The 18263-nt window shown below is 42.7% G+C and overlaps 2 protein-coding genes across 3 annotated transcripts in view; one reads left to right on the top strand and one right to left on the bottom strand.

Annotated features, from left to right (window-relative positions):
- LOC134340926 (oocyte zinc finger protein XlCOF6-like) overlaps positions 1-18263 on the bottom strand; it is a 408299-nt gene that overhangs the window by 119767 nt on the left and 270269 nt on the right. The window lies entirely within an intron of this gene.
- LOC134340749 (zinc finger protein 420-like) lies at positions 1154-10728 on the top strand. Its single transcript, XM_063038226.1, has 2 exons — positions 1154-1174; positions 7949-10728. Exon 2 carries the CDS (start codon positions 8310-8312, stop codon positions 9849-9851), a length of 1542 nt encoding a protein of 513 aa, XP_062894296.1. The 5' UTR covers positions 1154-1174; positions 7949-8309; the 3' UTR covers positions 9852-10728.

Genomic DNA, 18263 nt, shown 5'->3' on the forward strand with positions numbered 1-18263 from the left:
ATTGATTTTTTAAAAAAGGTGGTTAATTTCTGCAAAACACTGGAGAAAATCAACAGATGGGGAGCAAATGTGGAGAGCAATAAATAGACAACATTTCGGCCGAGTCCCTTCAGCAAGCTTGGACTGTGTACTCCTCTGCTTAGTTGCTGCCTGGACTGCAGAGTTCCTCCAGAATTGTGAATGTGTGTGTGTGTGTGTGCGTGTGTGTGTGTGTGTGTGTGTGTGTGTGTGTGTGTGTGTGTGTGTGTGTCTGTGTGTGTGTGTGTGTGTGTGTGTGTGTGTGTGTGTGTGTGTCTACATTTCCAGCAACTGCAGAATCTCTTGTGTTTTATATCTGCATTTCTAAGAGGGTTGTACTTTGGCTCTTGACAGGCGAAATGCCTGTTGATATCGAGTATATTATTTATAGAAGCTGCTTTCTGCGTTAAAACAGCTGCTGAGTTTTCTACACACAAAACACAGTGAGACACGGACACGGAACCGGTGCTTGCAGAAACCTAAAGGCACCGTGATTACCCCGAAAGCGGCGCCTTAGAAAGAACCCCCTCACTGCAGCACCGATTAAATGCGCAGGCGCAGGCGTCAGGGTTGTGACGTGCCCGGATTCACGCATGCGCGCAGTACACAAACGGCCTGGGACGACCGGCATCAGGTGAGAGCGGATCGCCGGCCGGGCGGGGGGTTTCGGCACCGACTGAGTCCGGGCACCGTGGCCCGCAGTCCCGGGACAGTCCCTCTCTCTCAGCCCCATGGTCCGTACCTGGGCCCCGGGGAGCTTCCGGCTGCTGGGGGAATGGGAGCCGATGGTCCCGGCTGTTATGCTGCGGTCCCGTCTCCCGGGTGGTAGCAGCTGCCACATCCTGTGGTCGGGGTGACTCCGCTCCCCAATGATCCTCCGGGTCCTTTTTACACAATAATGTAAATATCCTGGACAGTGGGAGGTTCACATCTACAGATGGGCTGGGCTGTCCGCACCACTCTCTGCAGAGTCCTGCGACTGAGGGAAGTACAGTTCCCATACCAGGCAGTGATGCAGATCCTCAGCATGCGCTCAAGTGTGCCCCTGTAGAAAGTTCTTGGGATTTGGGGAACCACACCAAACTTCTTCAACCATCTGAGGTGAAAGAGGAATTGTTGTGCCTTTTTCACCACACAGCACGTATGTACGGACCAGGTGAGATCCTCAGTGATCTTTATGCCGAGGAACTTAAAGCTGTTCACCCTCTCAACCCCAGATCCATTGATGTCAATAGGGGTTAGCCTGTTTCCATTCCTCCTGTCGTCCACAACCAGCTCCTGTGTTGTTGCAACATTGAGGGAGAGGTTGTTTTCTTGACACCAGACAGATGTTGTTCAGACCTCAGACAAAGTCAACAATCAAAAGGCTGAACATGGTGCAATGACTGTCCTAAGCTGTGTATATCACAATGCTAGAAGCATCGTCGGAAAGCCAGATGAGCCCAGGACTTGGAATTATGATATTGTAGCCATTACTGGGAGTTGGTTGCGCCCAGCAGTCTGAGGGATTTAGAAGAACAAATTTGTAGAGAGATCACAGACTATGCCAAGAAACAAAAGTTGAGATGGTAAGTGATTTTAAATTTCCATATATTGACTAGGACTCCCATACTGTAAAAGGACTAGGTGGGGTAGAGTTTGTCAAGTGTGCCCTGAATCAGTATGTAGAATTTCCGACGTAGAAGTGTGCAATAAGCTATTAGGAAATGGTCCAGGGCTAGTGACAGAAATTAGTGTATGGGAACACTTTGTAGCTAGTGATCATAATGCCATGAGATTCCAAGTAAATATAGAAAAAGAGCAGTCTGGGCCAAGGTTTGAGATTCTAATTTGGAGAAAGGTCAATTTTGATGGTATCAGAAAGGACCTGACAAGTGTGGATTGGGACGGGCTGTTTTCTGGCAAAGGAGTACTTGGTAAGTGGGAGGCCTTCAGAAGTGAAATTTTGTGTGTGTAGAGTTTGTATGTGCCTTCCAAAATAAAAGTTGAAAGGTAACTGGTGCAGGGAACCTTGGTTTTCGAGAGATATTAAGGCCCTGAATATGTTGTTCCTCTAAATGCCTCAGGCTGTTGGGTGCAAACAAGACTCATTAATGACTACAATATCACAATTCCACGCCCTGAGCTCATCTGACTTTCTGTTGGTTTTTAAAAGCTTCCCAGTATTTTTTTGCTCTATTATTTGCCCTTTCTTTGGCTTTTATGTTGGCTTTGGCTTCTGTTTCTTTCTTTTTCAATCTTTTCATTTTTTTTATAATAAACATAACATAGTATTGATACAAAGTTATTGGGATCACATTGTTGTACTTAACATATTGAAATATACACCCAGTTGACACAGGGGTATTAAACCTCCCAATTATACAGGATACAAATATAATATAATATACAAAAAATTGTTTTAAAATATATATCGTGAAAAAGGAAAGAAACATATATCCCCTCCCAAAAAAAACTAACCTAAACAGCGTTAACCAACTAAACTAAAAAAAGACCTGGGCTGTTGTGAAACATTAAAAAAAAAGAACCATTAATGTCGTTGACTCCGCTCCTCTCAACATACATTAAAAAGAGATAGAATAGGATTGGAAAAGGTCAGATTACATCATATGGAAATGTTGAATAAATGGCCTCCAAGTCTTTTTGAATTTAATAGAGGGATCATAAATAACACTTCTAATTTTTTTTCTAAGTTTAAACACAACATAGTTTGAGAGAACCAATGAAATGTGGTGGGAGGATTGATCTCTTTCCAATTCAGCAAAATGGATCTTCTAGTCATTAATGTAAGAAATGCAACCATCCGACGAGCTGAAGAGATTAAAAGATTTGGTTCTATCATTGGTAAACCAAAAATTACAGTAATAGGGTCGCGTTGTAAATCAATACTCAAAACAGTTGAGATAATATCAAAGATACCTTTCCAGTATTTTTTTTAAAAGAGGACATGACCAAAACATATGAGTTAAAGAAGCTATCTCAGAGTGACATCTATCACACACAGGATTTATATGAGAGTAATAATGAGCTAATTTATCCTTAGACATATGAGGCCTATGCTCTACTTTAAACTGTATCAACACATGTTCAGCACATATAGAGGATGAATTAACTAATTGAAGAATTTTTTCCCCATTTTTCAATCAGTGAAGTCATCTTAAGTTCCCTCTCCTAATCAATCTTAACTTTATTAGATACGTTTGGAAGTATTTTCATAATTATATTGTAAATACTTGCTATTACACCTTTCTGAAAAGGATTTAAATCCATTTTTTTCCCAAAATATTCATTGAATACAAATTCGGGAAGGTAGGAGAAACAATATTTAAAAAGTTTCTAATCTGTAAATTTCTTTAAAAAATGGGATCTAGGCAAGTTGTATTTGTTAGATAATTGTTCAAAGGACATGAAACAATTATCCAAAAATAGATCACAAAATCATACCAAACCTTTAGTTTTCCAAGCCAAATATACTTGGTCCATAATGGAGGGTTGGAAGAAAAAATTAGATATAATAGGACTTGCTAAAATAAATTGATTCAACCCAAAAAATTTTCGAAATTGAAACCATATTCATAGAAACATAGAAACATAGAAAACAGGTGCAGGAGTAGGCCATTCGGCCCTTCGAGCCTGCACCGCCATTTATTATGATCATGGCTGATCATCCAACTCAGAACCCCGCCCCAGCCTTCCCTCCATACCCCCTGACCCCCGTAGCCACAAGGGCCATATCTAACTCCCTCTTAAACATAGCCAATGAACTGGCCTCAACAGTTTGCTGTGGCAGAGAATTCCACGGATTCACCACTCTGTGTGAAGAAATTTTTCCTAATCTCGGTCCTAAAAGGCTTCCCCTCTATCCTCAAACTGTGACCCCTTGTTCTGGACTTCCCCAACATCGGGAACAATCTTCCTGCATCTAGCCTGTCCAATCCCTTTAGGATCTTGTACGTTTCAATCAGATCCCCCCTCAATCTTCTAAATTCCAACGAGTACAAGCCCAGTTCATCCAGTCTTTCTTCATATGAAATTCATAAAGTATATTTCACTGTTAGGTTATCCATTTGTTTATACAATTTAGAAAGAGTAAAGGGAAGCAAAGTGCCTAAAATAGAACCCAATGGAAACCCTTGTAAAGAATTACATTCAAGATTTTTGACACAAAATACTCTGCAGATGCTGGGGTCAAAGCAACGCTCACAACACGCTGGAGGAACTCAGCAGGTCGGGCAGCATCCGTGGAAACGATCAGTCAAGATATACCCAGTGTGGACTTGCAGTTACATCCAAGTCCCATAACCAAATTTTAAATATCGATTATTATTGCCCAATAGTAAAATCTAAAATTCGGCAATGCCAAACCCCCTCCTTTTTAGATTTCTGTAACTATCTTTTACCTGACCTAGGATTTTTATTCTGCCATATATATGAAGAAATTTTGGAATCAACGTTATCAAAAAAGGATTTTGGGATAAAAATTGGCACCACTTGAAATAGATATAAAAGTTTAGGTAAAATAATCATCTTAATAGCATTGATCCGACCGATCAATGACCGAGACATTGGTGACCATTTAGTAAACAAAAGTTTATTCCGATCAATTGAAGGCAAGAAATTAGCCTTAAATAGACCCTTATGCTTTTTTGTAATTTTGAGCCCTAAATATATAAAAAATCAGTAACCAATTTAAATGGCAAACATCCATAAATTGGAACCTGCATATTTAGGGGAAATAGTTTGCTCTTATTAAAGTTCAATTTATAACCAGAAAAGTTCCTAAACTGAGCCAACAAAGATAAAATAGCAGGAATGGATGTCTCAGGATTAAATGTATAATAACAAATCATCTGCATATAAAAACTTGTGTATTTCATTCCCACGGGTAATACCAAAAATGTTAGGTGAGACTCGGATAGCAATTGCTAAAGGTTCAAGGGCAATATCGAATAATAATGGACCAAGAGGACATCCCTGCCTAGTACCCCGAGATAAGTGAAAAAAGGGAGATCTTTGATTGTTAGTACAAATGGAAGCTACAGGGGTATGATATATCAATTTAATCCAAGATATAAATATCAGACTAAAATTAAATTTCTCAAGCACACTCAATAGATATGGCCATTCAACTCTGTCAAAAGCTTTCTGAGCATCTAATGAAATAACACATTCTGGAGTACTAAGTGAAGGAGTATAGACAATATTCATTAACCTCCTAATATTAAAAGATGAATAACGGTTTTTAATAAATCCAGTTTGGTCCACAGAAGTAATTTGAGGTAATACCTTCTCTAACCTAGTTGCTAATACTTCAGAAAATTTTTTATAATCTACATTCAGGAGAGATTTCGGTCTATATGATGCACAATCAGTAGGATCTTTATTGTTTTTAAGAATTAAAGAAATACAAGCTCCATAAAATGATTGTGGTAATTTAACTAATCTGATTGCTTCTTTAAAAACTCTAGCCAACCGAGGAGAAAGAATAGATGAAAAAAACTTTAAAAATTCCACTGTAAAAGCATCTGGACCAGGTGCTTTGCCAGAATTCATTGAAGAAATAACAGCTGTTGTTTCTTCATCCGTAATAGGAGTTTCCAATGTTAAACATTCTTCGGGTGATAATTTCGGAAAATTCAATTTCCTTAAAAAGTCCTGCATAGTGTTGGGATGGTGAGGAAATTCAGAATGGTATAAGGAGGTATAAAATTCCTGAAAAGATTTGTTTATCTCATCATGATTAACTATCACGGTGTCATCATGTTTGCCAATCTTAATGATTTGACCTTTAACCGAAGCAGTTTTCAACTGATGAGCTAATAATTTACCCGATTTGTCACTATGTATATAAAACACACTTCTAGTTTTCATTAATTGATTTTCAATCGAGGATGTTAACAATAAGCTGTGTTCCATTTGAAGTTTGACTCTCTGTTTATAAAGCTCCTTACTAGGAGCAATAGAATATTCCTTATCAATTTCTTAAATTTTATCAACCAACAAAAGGGTTTCATTCTTAATATGTATTTTTAAACCAATAGAATAAGAAATAACCTGTCCACGGATATATGCTTTAAAAGTGTCCCATATTGTCCCGTTGGAGATTTCTTCTGTAATATTAGTTGAAAAGAAGAGATCAATCTGTTCTTTCATAAACTTAACGAAATCCGGGTCTTGAAGCAAATTAGAATTAAATCGCCATTGTCTAATACCAGGAGAAGTATCCATTAACTTGCTGGGGCTTTGACTTCTTATTTCAGCCATGGTTGTGTCCTCCTGCCTTTAGAGTGCTTCACTGGTGTGTATCTACCATGCAGCTCCCGAACTGCTCCCAGAAACTCCAGCCTTTGTTGCTCCATCGTCATTTCTACCAGTTTCCCCTTCCAATCAAGTTTGGCCAGCTTCTCTGTCAAAGAAGCATGGAGAAGTTCAGTGCAGAAACAGGCCGTTTGTCCCGTCTGGACAAAGCTGGAAACAATTAAGCTGTCCAATGCAACGACCGGGACCACAGCCCTCCACACCCCAACCATCCAGGTACCAATCCAAACTTCCCTTAAATGGTGACATCGAGCTCACATGCACCATTTGTGCTGGCATCTCATTCCACACTCTCATAATCAATTCAGTCAAGAGGTTTTCCACAAAGTCTTGTTAAATTTTCAATAAATGGTGAAGCCACTTACCCATGACCTCTGGTTGTCGTCCTGCCCAACATCAGTGGAAAAAGCCTGCTTGCACTTACCCTATATCTACCCTCATAATCGTGTATCCTTCCAACAAATCCTCAAAACAATGTGTACAGTAGTTTCCTTGTTTATGCTTAGAGCTTTTTTTCGATCTATAAGATGATGAGGGGCATTAATTGTGTGGATAGCCAGACACTTTTCCCAGGGCTGAAATGGCTAACACGAAGGGCGTAGATTTAAGGTGCTTGGAAATAGATACCGAGGGGATGTCAGGGATAAGTTTTTTACACAGAGAGTGGTGGGTGCGTGGAATGCACTGCCAGCGGCGGTGGTGGAGGCAGATACAATAGCGTCTTTTAACAGCCTCTCAGATAGGTACCTGGAGCTGAGAGAAATAGAGGGCGATGTGCTAGGGGAATTCCAGGCCATTTCTAGAGTAAGTTGCATGGTTGGCACAACATTGTCAGCTGAATAGCCTGGAGTATGCTGTAGATTCCTATGTTCTATGTTGAACAGCGAAATAACTTTGCCTATCCTACAATCCTCTGATAACTCCCCGTCACTAAGGGTGATTTAATTATCTCTGCTAGGGCCCCGACAATTTCTGCACTTGCCTCCCGTTGGGTCCGAGGGAGCACCTTGTCATGCCCTGGAGATTTATCCACCCTAATCTGCCTCAGGATAGCAAACATCTCCTCTTCTTTAATCTGTACAGAGTCCACGATGTTAATGCTGCTTTTCCACACTCCCATAGACCTTGTGTCCATCTCCTGAGTAAATAGAGATGAAAACAATATTTAAGATCTTCCCATCTGCTCTGGTTCCACATCTGGATTGCCATTCTGGTCTTCCAGAGGACCAACTTTGTACCTTTGAATCCTTTTGCTCTTAATATATCTCCAGAATCTCTGAGGATTATTCTTCATCTTTTCTGCGAGGGCAACCTCATGCCTTCTTTTAGCCATCCTGATTTATTTCTTATTTGTTCTCTTACATTTCTTATACTCCACAGATTGGAGATGGCAGAAATGCCTCATTTTTTTTAGAGACAGGAAGAGCATCAGAGAATTTGATGGTCATTCCAGATACCAGCATTGTGCCCGGTTGGAAGATGATTTCTCTCTCCAACTTGGGTTAAACTTCACTGTAACAGTGAGATGCCGGATCACACCTTGACAACTCAAGTGATCTCATCTGAAATGTTGTTCTTCACTTATTGATGGATTTTATATATCTTTTCTCAGTTTAAAAATGACAAGGAATTTATCTACGGGAATCTCGAACACAACAGGCCAGTTTTGCTGTCTCTGTGCACGTCTATAAGAAGTGGAGGAAGGGATTCACTCCATCATCTGACTGACTGGCATGCCTGTCAGTTTACACAGGGGAGAGGCTGTTCACCTTTTCAGACTGTGGGGATTCAAGGTCATCTCATGAAGATACATGAGCAAGTTCACACTGGGACAAGGCCGTTCACCTTGTCCTGTGGCTGAGAAGGGATTCAGTCGGTCTTCCCACCTGTGGACACATCAGTCAGTTCACACTGGGCAGAGGCTGGCCATCTGCTGAATTTGTGGGAAAGGATTCACTCGGTCATCTGACCTAATGGCTCACCAGCGGTTTCACACTGGGGAGCGGCCATTCACCTGCTCAGTCTGTGGGAAGGGATTCACTTGGTCATCTAAACTGAAGGTACATCAGCGAGTTCACACTGGGGAGAGGCCGTTCACCTGCTCAGACTGTGGGAAGGGATTCACTTTATCATCCCAACTGAAGGTACATCAGCGAGTTCACAGCGGGGAGAGGCCGTTCACCTGCTCAGTCTGTGGGAAGGGATTCACTCAGTCATCTCAACTGAAGGTATATCAGCGAGTTCACACCGGGGAGAGGCCGTTCATCTGCTCAGTCTGTGGGAAGGGATTCACTCAGTCATCTCAACTGAAGGTACATCAGCGAGTTCACAGCGGGGAGAGGCCGTTCACCTGCTCAGTCTGTGGGAAGGGATTCACTTTGTCATCTCAGCTACTGAGACACCAGTCAGTTCACACTGGAGAGAGGCCATTCACCTGCTCAGAGTGTGGGAAAGGATTCACTCAGTCATCCACTCTAATGGCACACTGGTCAGTTCACACTGGGGAGAGGCCGTTCACCTGCTCAGACTGTGGAAAAGGATTCATTAACTCATCTCTACTGAAGGTACATCAGCGAGTTCACACTGGGGAGAGGCCATTCAACTGCTCGGACTGTGGGAAGGGATTCATTTCGTCATCTCAGCTGAAAGTACATCAGCGAGTTCACACTGGGGAGAGGCCATTCACCTGCTCAGACTGTGGGAAGGGATTCATTTCGTCAGCTCAAGTTAAGGTACATCAGCGAGTTCACACTGGGGAGAGACCGTTCACCTGCTCAGACTGTGGGAACGGGTTTATTTTGTCATCCCAACTGAAGGCACATCAGAGAGTTCACACCGGGGAGAGGCCATTCACCTGCTCAGACTGTGGGAAGGGATTCACACGTTTAGCTCGTCTACTGACACACCAGTCAGTTCACTCTGGGGAGAAGCCATTCACCTGCTCAGTCTGTGGGAAGGGATTCACTCAACCATCTCAACTGAAGGTTCATCAGCGAGTTCACACTGGAGAGCGGCCCTTCACCTGCTCAGTCTGTGGGAAGGGATTCACTTTGTCATCTCAGCTACTGAGACACCAGTCAGTTCACACTGGGGAGAGGCCGTTCACCTGCTCCGAGTGTGGGAAAGGATTCACTCAGTCATCCACTCTAATGGCACACTGGTCAGTTCACACTGGGGAGAGGCCGTTCACCTGCTCAGACTGTGGGAAAGGATTCATTAAGTCATCTCTACTGAAGATACATCAGCGAGTTCACACAGGGGAGAGGCCATTCACCTGCTCAGTCTGTGGGAAGGGATTCATTAAGTCATCTCTACTGAAGGTACATCAGCGAGTTCACACTGGGGAGAGGCCATTCACCTGCTCAGAGTGTGGGAAAGGATTCACTCAGTCATCCCACCTACAAGCACACTGGTCAGTTCACAGTGGGGAGAGGCCATTCACCTGCTTAGAGTGTGGGAAAGGATTCACTCTGTTATCTCAACTACAGAGACACCAGCGAGTTCACACTGGGTAGAGGCCGATCACCTGCTCAGAAGAGAGCAGGAAGAGATTCTCTCAGCCAAATCAACCAAATGTGCATCATTGATTTCACACTGGGAAGAGGCCATTCATCTGCTGTGAATGTGGTGAAGGATTCATTCAGTTATCTATCCTTATGACACACTACCAGGTTCACACTGGGGAGAGGCCGTTCACCTGCTCTGAATATGGGAAGCGATTCGCTCAGTCATCTAACCTTATGGAACTCTCGCTTCGGCTAGCAGCTTAATGTAGGGGCTGATAGCCCCCCAGCCCGGCCAAACGTAAGAAATCTCAATTAACAAACAGTACACAATATGTGATTAAACGACTGAGCTTTAGAATTCATACGTTAACTGTAGGGTTAGTGAAGTAAACGAAAAAAAAAGAAAAAGGGCCCACTCTCTTCATTCGCATTTTCTCATCTCTCCCCAGCAAAAGACCATGAAAATTTCTCTTCCAGACTCACACAGAAGAACAACATTTCTGTCATTGAATAGCCCTGCATTCCAAAACCCTGTTATCTCTAGTCGTAACCTAAACATTGCTGCTAGAGAGAATCCATTACCTCAGCAGTGAAACATTGCAGAGAGGCCACTACATTACCAGTGAAACCTTACAGCATGTTACACTTGTGACACACTACCGGGTTCACACTGGGGAGAAAGTTTCAATAAGCTGCGTGCTGGATATTTATCCATCACCTTTGCTAAATGCAATTTCGACAGTGACTGTCGGTGCTGAACTCTGCAATTATTGCTGCTGCTCACCACACCCAGTTCTGTACCCTGGTCACTGGGCATGGGAGGAGTTTCTTCTGCTGCACATTCACGTTTAATGGGACTGGGGTTTAATATTCTGGATCTGAGACAAATAAATCAGTGTATTTTAAACTCTGTCTTCGTACTTAGTGAATTTATTTCATTTTAAAATCTTTTTATTGTTTATTATTGAGATCAACAAAAAATACTTTAATCAAGTCAACATGCACAATGAGGAATTAAATTACCAAATAACTGATTAACAAAGCTAAACACTATATGAACAATAAAAAAAAGTGTTAAGAATATTTTTTTTTTGAAAACAGAAAGAAGGAAATTAAGAACCCCTACTAACTAAAACAAAAAAAAAACCCTGCTAACAAAAAAATAAACAAAAAGAGAAAACAAACCATTGGGAGCACGACCCCGGAGCTGTACACCATACAAGCTTCCATAAAAGAAAAACATCAATCCGCCAACTCAAATCTATTTAAACAAGAATCAGAAGGAAACCATCTTAATTAACTCAATTCAGATGATAGTAGCGGACAAAAGAACCCCACCTTTTCTCAAAGTCAAATTGAGGATCAAAAGTTCTACTTCTGATTTTCTCCAAACTGAGACATAACATCACCTGAGAGAACCATTGTATCAAAGTGGAAGCAGAGACATCTTTCCATTTTAATAAAATAGCCCTTCTGGCCAATAATGTAACAAATGCAATTACATGTTGGTCTGATGTAGAAATACCATGAATATATTGAGGAAATATACCGAAAAAACTGTCAATTTATTAGGTTGTAATTTAATTTCTAAAGCTTTAGAAATTGTAGAGAAAATGGAAATTATTTCAACCTTCATTAAGTGATCCTACTTTTTTTCTTTGGAGGAATAAAGGAGTCTATTCCTTCATGGATCTGTTCCAAGAAGGCCGATTGATGTGTTTTGAGAAATTAGTAACACAATACTCTCTTGTATTCACATTTTTTTTTGGCAATATCTTATGGTCAGATATTTCTTACAAGTATATTTAAGTAATTTTCCATATATACAGGATTCTGATCTGTTAGACATTATTTTAAAAATGAATCCTTTTGTGAAAGTTTTATTGGCAAAATTAATAATTTACTGTCACAACAGTATAATTACCCTTCACTTAAGATTAAGCAAGATTGGGAAAGAGAACTTAACATGACCTTGCTAACAGAGAATTTTGAAGTTGGTTAACTCTTCTTCGATTTGTGCCAGTCACTGTTTAATTCAATTTAAAATTGTACATTGTTACTATTTGACAAAGGAGAGACTGTCTAAAATGTTTCTTAATGTTGATAATCTGTGATAGATGTAAAACTGAGACAGCAATATTGACACATATGTTTTGGTCGTATTCTGTATTGAAACAGTTTTGGAAATCTTAGTGAATTTATAACACACCTAGTGTATAGTGGAGAGTCAAGTCAGGCCGGCTGGACCCTGCCAGTGATTCAGCTCCACAACAGTCCTTTTAAATCCTCCCCTGTTGTTCATCTCTCACTCTCCCTGTGGTGATGGGTTCCAAACAGTCACCACTCTGTGGCTGAAGAGGTTTCCCTTCAATGTTCTGCAGACCGAAGAAGTCCAGCGGACTGCAGTTCTGTCTGAGATGTTCTTCACCCCTCAAATCTCTGGGCTGAGGAAGAATGACATTGGGAGTTAACTTCCTCGTTCAGGGCTCATTCCCACATTCTGGGTCATTTTCCCTGCTTCTAAAGGCTTGTTAGAAAACACGTCCTCTAAAGATTGAAAGCAGAATGGGAAACCATTAGTTGGATGCTCAATGGAGCAGGGTCAGAAACCAGAGGTGGGTCTGCACAGGGCAGAGTTTGGGGCTCTGGATGATGTTCTGTGATTTTTCTTTCATGTGTGTTATTTCTCTTCCTCCTTCTGTCCAAGTTACTGTTAATCTCAGTGGGTTTGAGTGTAAATAGTCTTTTCTAAAGTAGTCATTTCAGTTCTTATTTATCTTTGTAAACCTTACTGATTGAAATGTGACCAAGATACTTTCATTAAAAAAAGTCAATGTCGGTATTGATGGAAGTGTTTATTGCTTTTGTTGTATTTGGTAACTATTGAGCTCCGTTTGGCAGGTTTTTTTGAGCCTTGAACTAAATTTTGTGAGAAGTTTTCCTTATTTTGCACGACTTCCTATTTTCTATGCCTGTTGATATTCCAGATACGTGAGTATCAAGTCCCAGTGAAGGGTCTTGGCCCTTAATGTTGATTCCCATTCATAGATGCTGCCTGACATGCTGAGCTCCTCCAGCACTTTGTGTGTAGTTCTCCAGATTTCTAGCATCTGCAGGTCCACTTGTCTCCCAGATGCTTATATGTTTCTTGAAAGAACAAGCTAGCAGTGGGGTTGTGTGGCTCTGTTGGTAAAATATTAAATAAAATCATTAAAAACAGTGGCATGGGGTTGGAAGGTGTAGAATCTGTGGATAGAATTACGGAACAGAAAATGTAAAAAAAAAATCTGTGACAGGAAATGTATATTGACGTCCAAACATAGAACATAGAACACTAAAGCACATTACAGGCCCTTTGGCCCACAATGTTGTGCTGACCCTCAAACCCTGCCTCCCATAAAACCCCCCACCTTAAATTCCTCCATATACCTGTCTAGTAGTCTCTTAAACTTCACTAGTGTATCTGCCTCCACCACTGACTCAGGCAGTGCATCCCACACACCAACCACTCTCTGAGTAAAAAACCTTCTTCTAATATCCCCCTTGAACTTCCCACCCCTTACCTTAAAGCCATGTCCTCTTGTATTGAGCAGTGGTGCCCTGGGGAAGAGGCGCTGGCTATCCACTCTATCTATTCCTCTTATTATCTTGTACACCTCTATCATGTCTCCTCTCATCATCCTTCTCTCCAAAGAGTAAAGCCCTAGCTCCCTTAATCTTTGATCGTAATGCATACTCTCTAAACCAGGCAGCATCCTGGTAAATCTCCTCTGTACCCCTTTCCAATGCATCCACATCCTTACTATACTGAGGTGACCAGAACTGGACACAATACTCCAAGTGTGGCCTAACCAGAGTTTTATAGAGCTGCATCATTACATCACGACTCTTAAACTTTATCCCTCGACTTATGAAAGCTAACACCCCATAAACTCTCTTAACTACTCTATCTACCTGTGAGGCAACTTTCAGGGATCTGTGAACATGTACCCCGAGACCCCTCTGCTCCTCCACACTACCAAGTATCCTGCCATTTACTTTGTACTCTGCCTTGGAGTTTGTCCTTCCGAAGTGTAACACCTCACACTTCTCCGGGTTGAACTCCATCTGCCACCCCTCAGCCCACCTCTACATCTTATCAATGTCTCTCTGCAATCTTTGACAATCCTCTACACCAACCTTTGTGTCATCTGCAGACTTGCCAACCCACCCTTCTACCCCCACATCCAGGTCATTAATAAAAGTGACAAAAAGTAGAGGTCCCAGAACAGATCCTTGTGGGACACGACTAGTCACAATCCTCCAATCTGAATGTACTCCCTCCACCACGACACTCTGCCTTATGTAGGCAAGCCAATTCTGAATCCCCCTGGCCAAACTTCCCTGGATCCCATGCCTTCTGACATTCTGAATAAGCCTACCATGTGGAACCTTGTCAAATGCCTTACTAAAATCCATATAGATCACATCCACTGCACTACCCTCTTCTATATGCCTAGTCGCCTCCTGATGGAACTCTATCAGGCTTGTTAGACACAATCTGCCCTTCACAAAGCCATGCTGACTGTCCCTGATCAGACCATCATTCTCTAAATGCACATAAATCCTCTCTCTAAGAATCTTTTCCAACAACTTTCCCACCACAGACGTAAGGCTCACTAGTCTATAATTACCCGGACTATCTCTACTACCTTTTTTGAACAAGCGGACAACATTCGCCTCCTTCCAATCCTTCGGTACCATTCCTGTGGACAACGAGGACATAAAGATCCTAGCCAGAGGCTCAGCAATCTCTTCCCTCACCTGGTGGAGCAGCCTGGGGAATATTCCATTGGGTCCCGGGAACTTATCTGTCCTAATGTATTTTAACAACTGCAACATCTCCTCTCCCTTAATATCAACATGCTCCAGAACATCAACCTCACTCATATTGTCCTCACCATTATCAAGTTCCCTCTCATTGGTAAATACCAAAGAGAAGTATTCATTGAGGACCTCACTCACTTCCACAGCCTCCAGGCTGTGTACTACCAAATGGTAGTAAGCATGTGGTCCACAAATTACAATGGGAGATAGAAAATGCGTGCCAAAAGGGCAATGTTACAATAGTCATGGGGGGTTGTCATCCAAGTGAACAGGAGTATTAGTGTGTTGTTGTTCTCAAGAGGAGGAATTCCTGGAATGCCTGCAATATGCTCTTTTAGAGCAGCTTGTGGTTAAGCCCACTTGGGGATCAGCTATTCTGGATTGGGTGTTGTAATGAACCGGAATTAATCAGGTCACTTAAATTCAAAGAACCCTTAGGAGCAAGTGATCTTAATGTGATCAAATTCACCCTGACATTAGAGAAGGAGAAGCTAAAGTCAGATATGGAATAAAGGGAATTAGAGAGGCATGATAGAAAAATTGGTCAAAATTGATTTCAAAAGAACACGGGCAGGGATGAAAACAGAGCAGTAATGGCTGGAAGTTCTGGAAGCAATTCGGAAGGCACAGGATATACACATCACAAAGAGGATGTAGTATTCTAAAGGTAAGGTGACAAAACCATGACTGATAAGAGAAACAAAAGACAACATAAAAACCAAAGAGAGGGCATAGAGCAAAAACTACTGGGAAGTTAGTGGGTTGGGAAGCTTTTAGAAACCAACAGAATGCAACTAAAATAACTAAGAAGGAAAAGATGGAATACATAGGTGAGCTAGCCAGTAATATTAAGAGGATACCAAATTTTTCTTCAGGTACATAGAGTGGAAAAGAGAGGCGGAAGTGGGAAATGATGCTGGAGAGGTAGTTATGGGGTGGGGGTGCAAGGTGATGGCAGATAAACTGAATAAGTATTGTACATCACTCTTATCTGGCTTAGACAATAGACAATAGGTGCAGGAGAAGCTCCCAAGAAGGACAGCCAGAGATCTTTTCTCCCAGTGCAGAAATGGCTGATACGAGAGGGCATCATTTTAAGGTGACTGGAGAGAAGTACAGGGGGACATCATATGTAAGAATTTTCGTTAAGCAGAGTGGTGCGTGGAACACACTGCCGGGGTGGTGGTCGAAGCAGATACATTGGGGACATTAAAGGAATTTTTAGATAGGCACATGGATTTTGTAAAAGTAGAGGCTGATCTAGGAGGGAGTGTTTGGGCCGAACGACCTGTACTGTGCTGTAGTGTTCCATTAGGCTGTTTTTAGTTACTGACTTTCCAGAATCCACACTTCATTACCAATGCCAGATTTTACTGCACGTCCATCATTGCCCCAAAGAAAGTGACAGTGGATGAGTCCTGAGCAACCGCACTTCTTCTGGTTAAGGATCTCTGCACTCCTGATGGGGACGGCGTTCCAGGACTCAGACCCAGACTCCACAATGACAGAATGGCCATATCTTTTCAGTTAAAATAAAGTGCAGGCAATACCTGGCAGTTCAGTCACCATTCTGCAGAGAAACAGAGCAAACGTGTCAGGTTAATGGCTCTTCCATAGAACTGATAAAAGATCACTGCTATGATTAATAATCTCATCACATCTGAATCATTAACTGCTTCCTTCTCTACAGAATGCTGCATGACCACAGAATCCCTTTCAGTATTTTATGCTTCTTTTCCCCAGATTTCCACCTTTTTTTTTCTCCTTGGGGATGTAGTAAGTGGTACACACCGTAGGTTGGAGAATGTTGTTAAACGCTGGATGGAGCTGCATAAATTTAGCCAAATACGGACTATTCATAATTATTTCCAGCATTCGGCTCGAGGCATACGGCAGAAAGGCCGTGGGATGTCTGAAAGAAGTTCGTAGTCACTGGAGTGTACCCACATTCTCCCCTGATTATCGCCGATTTCTTAATGGAACCAGTTCTAGTCAATAAGCTTTCGTTACCAATGAAGTCCAGCCAGATGGTTAGATTAATTTATGTGGAAATAATCCATTGCCACATGCCAGCACTGTCCGAGTTGCAACCCTACCCCCTCCCTTTCGTCCGACTCTCCCGCATCCCTCTCCCCCCACCAACTCAACCACACATCGTCCCTCACTCCCCCATTCACAACTCTCCCCTTCGTCTCACTCCCGCGCCATCACTTCCATCCGATGTTCCGATCCACACTGCTCCCGTTTCCGGAGGTCCCCCTCCCCAGTCACCTGTCCCGGCACAAACTTCCCTTCTCCGGCGACAACCATCCCGATCGAGTTACGTCCCCCCTCCGACGCCTACCGTTACGTCATTACGCTTGCAATGACGTAAGACGCCGGAGCCGGGGGGGGCGGGCGGAACAGCTGGACGGGAATTCTCAGCGGAGAGGAGGAGGAGTCACACAAACAAGCTCCGTCTCTCTCATTGGGTTGGTGGAATATCAGCTATTTTACATTATCAACCAGATTCCGAAAGAGGTTTCTCTACAGGGGAGAAAAAGACAACATATGCCAAAGACTGAGAGGAATTACACCAAACCTGCTTCAACAGTTGAAGTGAAGTAGGATAAGCAGGTGTTGTGTAGACAGTCGGTCTAACTTAATGGAGGGAAGACTAACAGGATCCGAATGGATCCAGAGTTCAGTGGTATGTTTTCTCGGCCTTTTGGTGGAAATCGAGCGCAGTATCTTTGGGGACTCGCAGCGGTCAGAAGGCGGAGAAGAGATTTCACGCTGTCAGAGAGGCGACTTGTGATTGAGCCAATTCAGCGATGTGGAGGATGGCCGCGGAGATCAGCGCAGCGGCTCAAGGTCCGGAAATCCCGAACACTATCAGGGTGACAGTGCGAGATTGGAACGGGGGCACCGGCTACACCAGGGAGACCTTCATCCGGAAGGTCCTGATGGACTGCTGTGGATTTACCCACGGGGACCTTTACTGTCTACAGGACTTCCCCGGCTTCTTCGATGTCACCTTCCGGCACGCCGCAATTGCTGCTCCAGCAATTTCGAGAGAAGGGCAGCGAGGAGCCGCTTTCGCTGCTGAAAGCACAGCCCCTCTTTGACGTCGCCGCCACCCAGCAGGAGAAATAAATATAAATAAACGAATTAATTAAAAAAATATATCTTCTCTTATCAATGCAAACACGAGCAAATCTGCAGAATATGGAAATTCCAGCAACACACACACAAAAATGCTGGTGAACGCAGCAGACCAGGCAGCATCTCCAGGAAGAGGTACAGTCGACGTTTCGGGCCGAAACCCTTCGTCAGGACTAACTGAAGGAAGAGGAAGGAAGAGTTAGTAAGAGATGTGGGAGGGGGAGATCCGAAATGATAGGAGAAGACAGGAGGGGGAGGGATGGTTGATTGGCAAAAGGGATATGAGAGGATCATGGCCCAGGGAGAAGGAAAAGGGGAGGGGGGGAAACCCAGAAGTTGGGCAAGGGGTATATTGAGAGGGACAGAGGGAGAAAAAGGAGAGAGAGAAAAAGAATGCGTGGATATAAATAA

This window comes from Mobula hypostoma, chromosome X2 (genome assembly GCF_963921235.1).
Source record: "Mobula hypostoma chromosome X2, sMobHyp1.1, whole genome shotgun sequence".
Taxonomy (NCBI): Eukaryota; Metazoa; Chordata; class Chondrichthyes; order Myliobatiformes; family Myliobatidae; genus Mobula; species Mobula hypostoma.

Coding starts and splice junctions, on each gene's coding strand:
- LOC134340749 (XM_063038226.1), top strand. CDS start 8,310: ATGGCTCACCAGCGGTTTCACACTGGGGAGCGGCCATTCACCTGCTCA.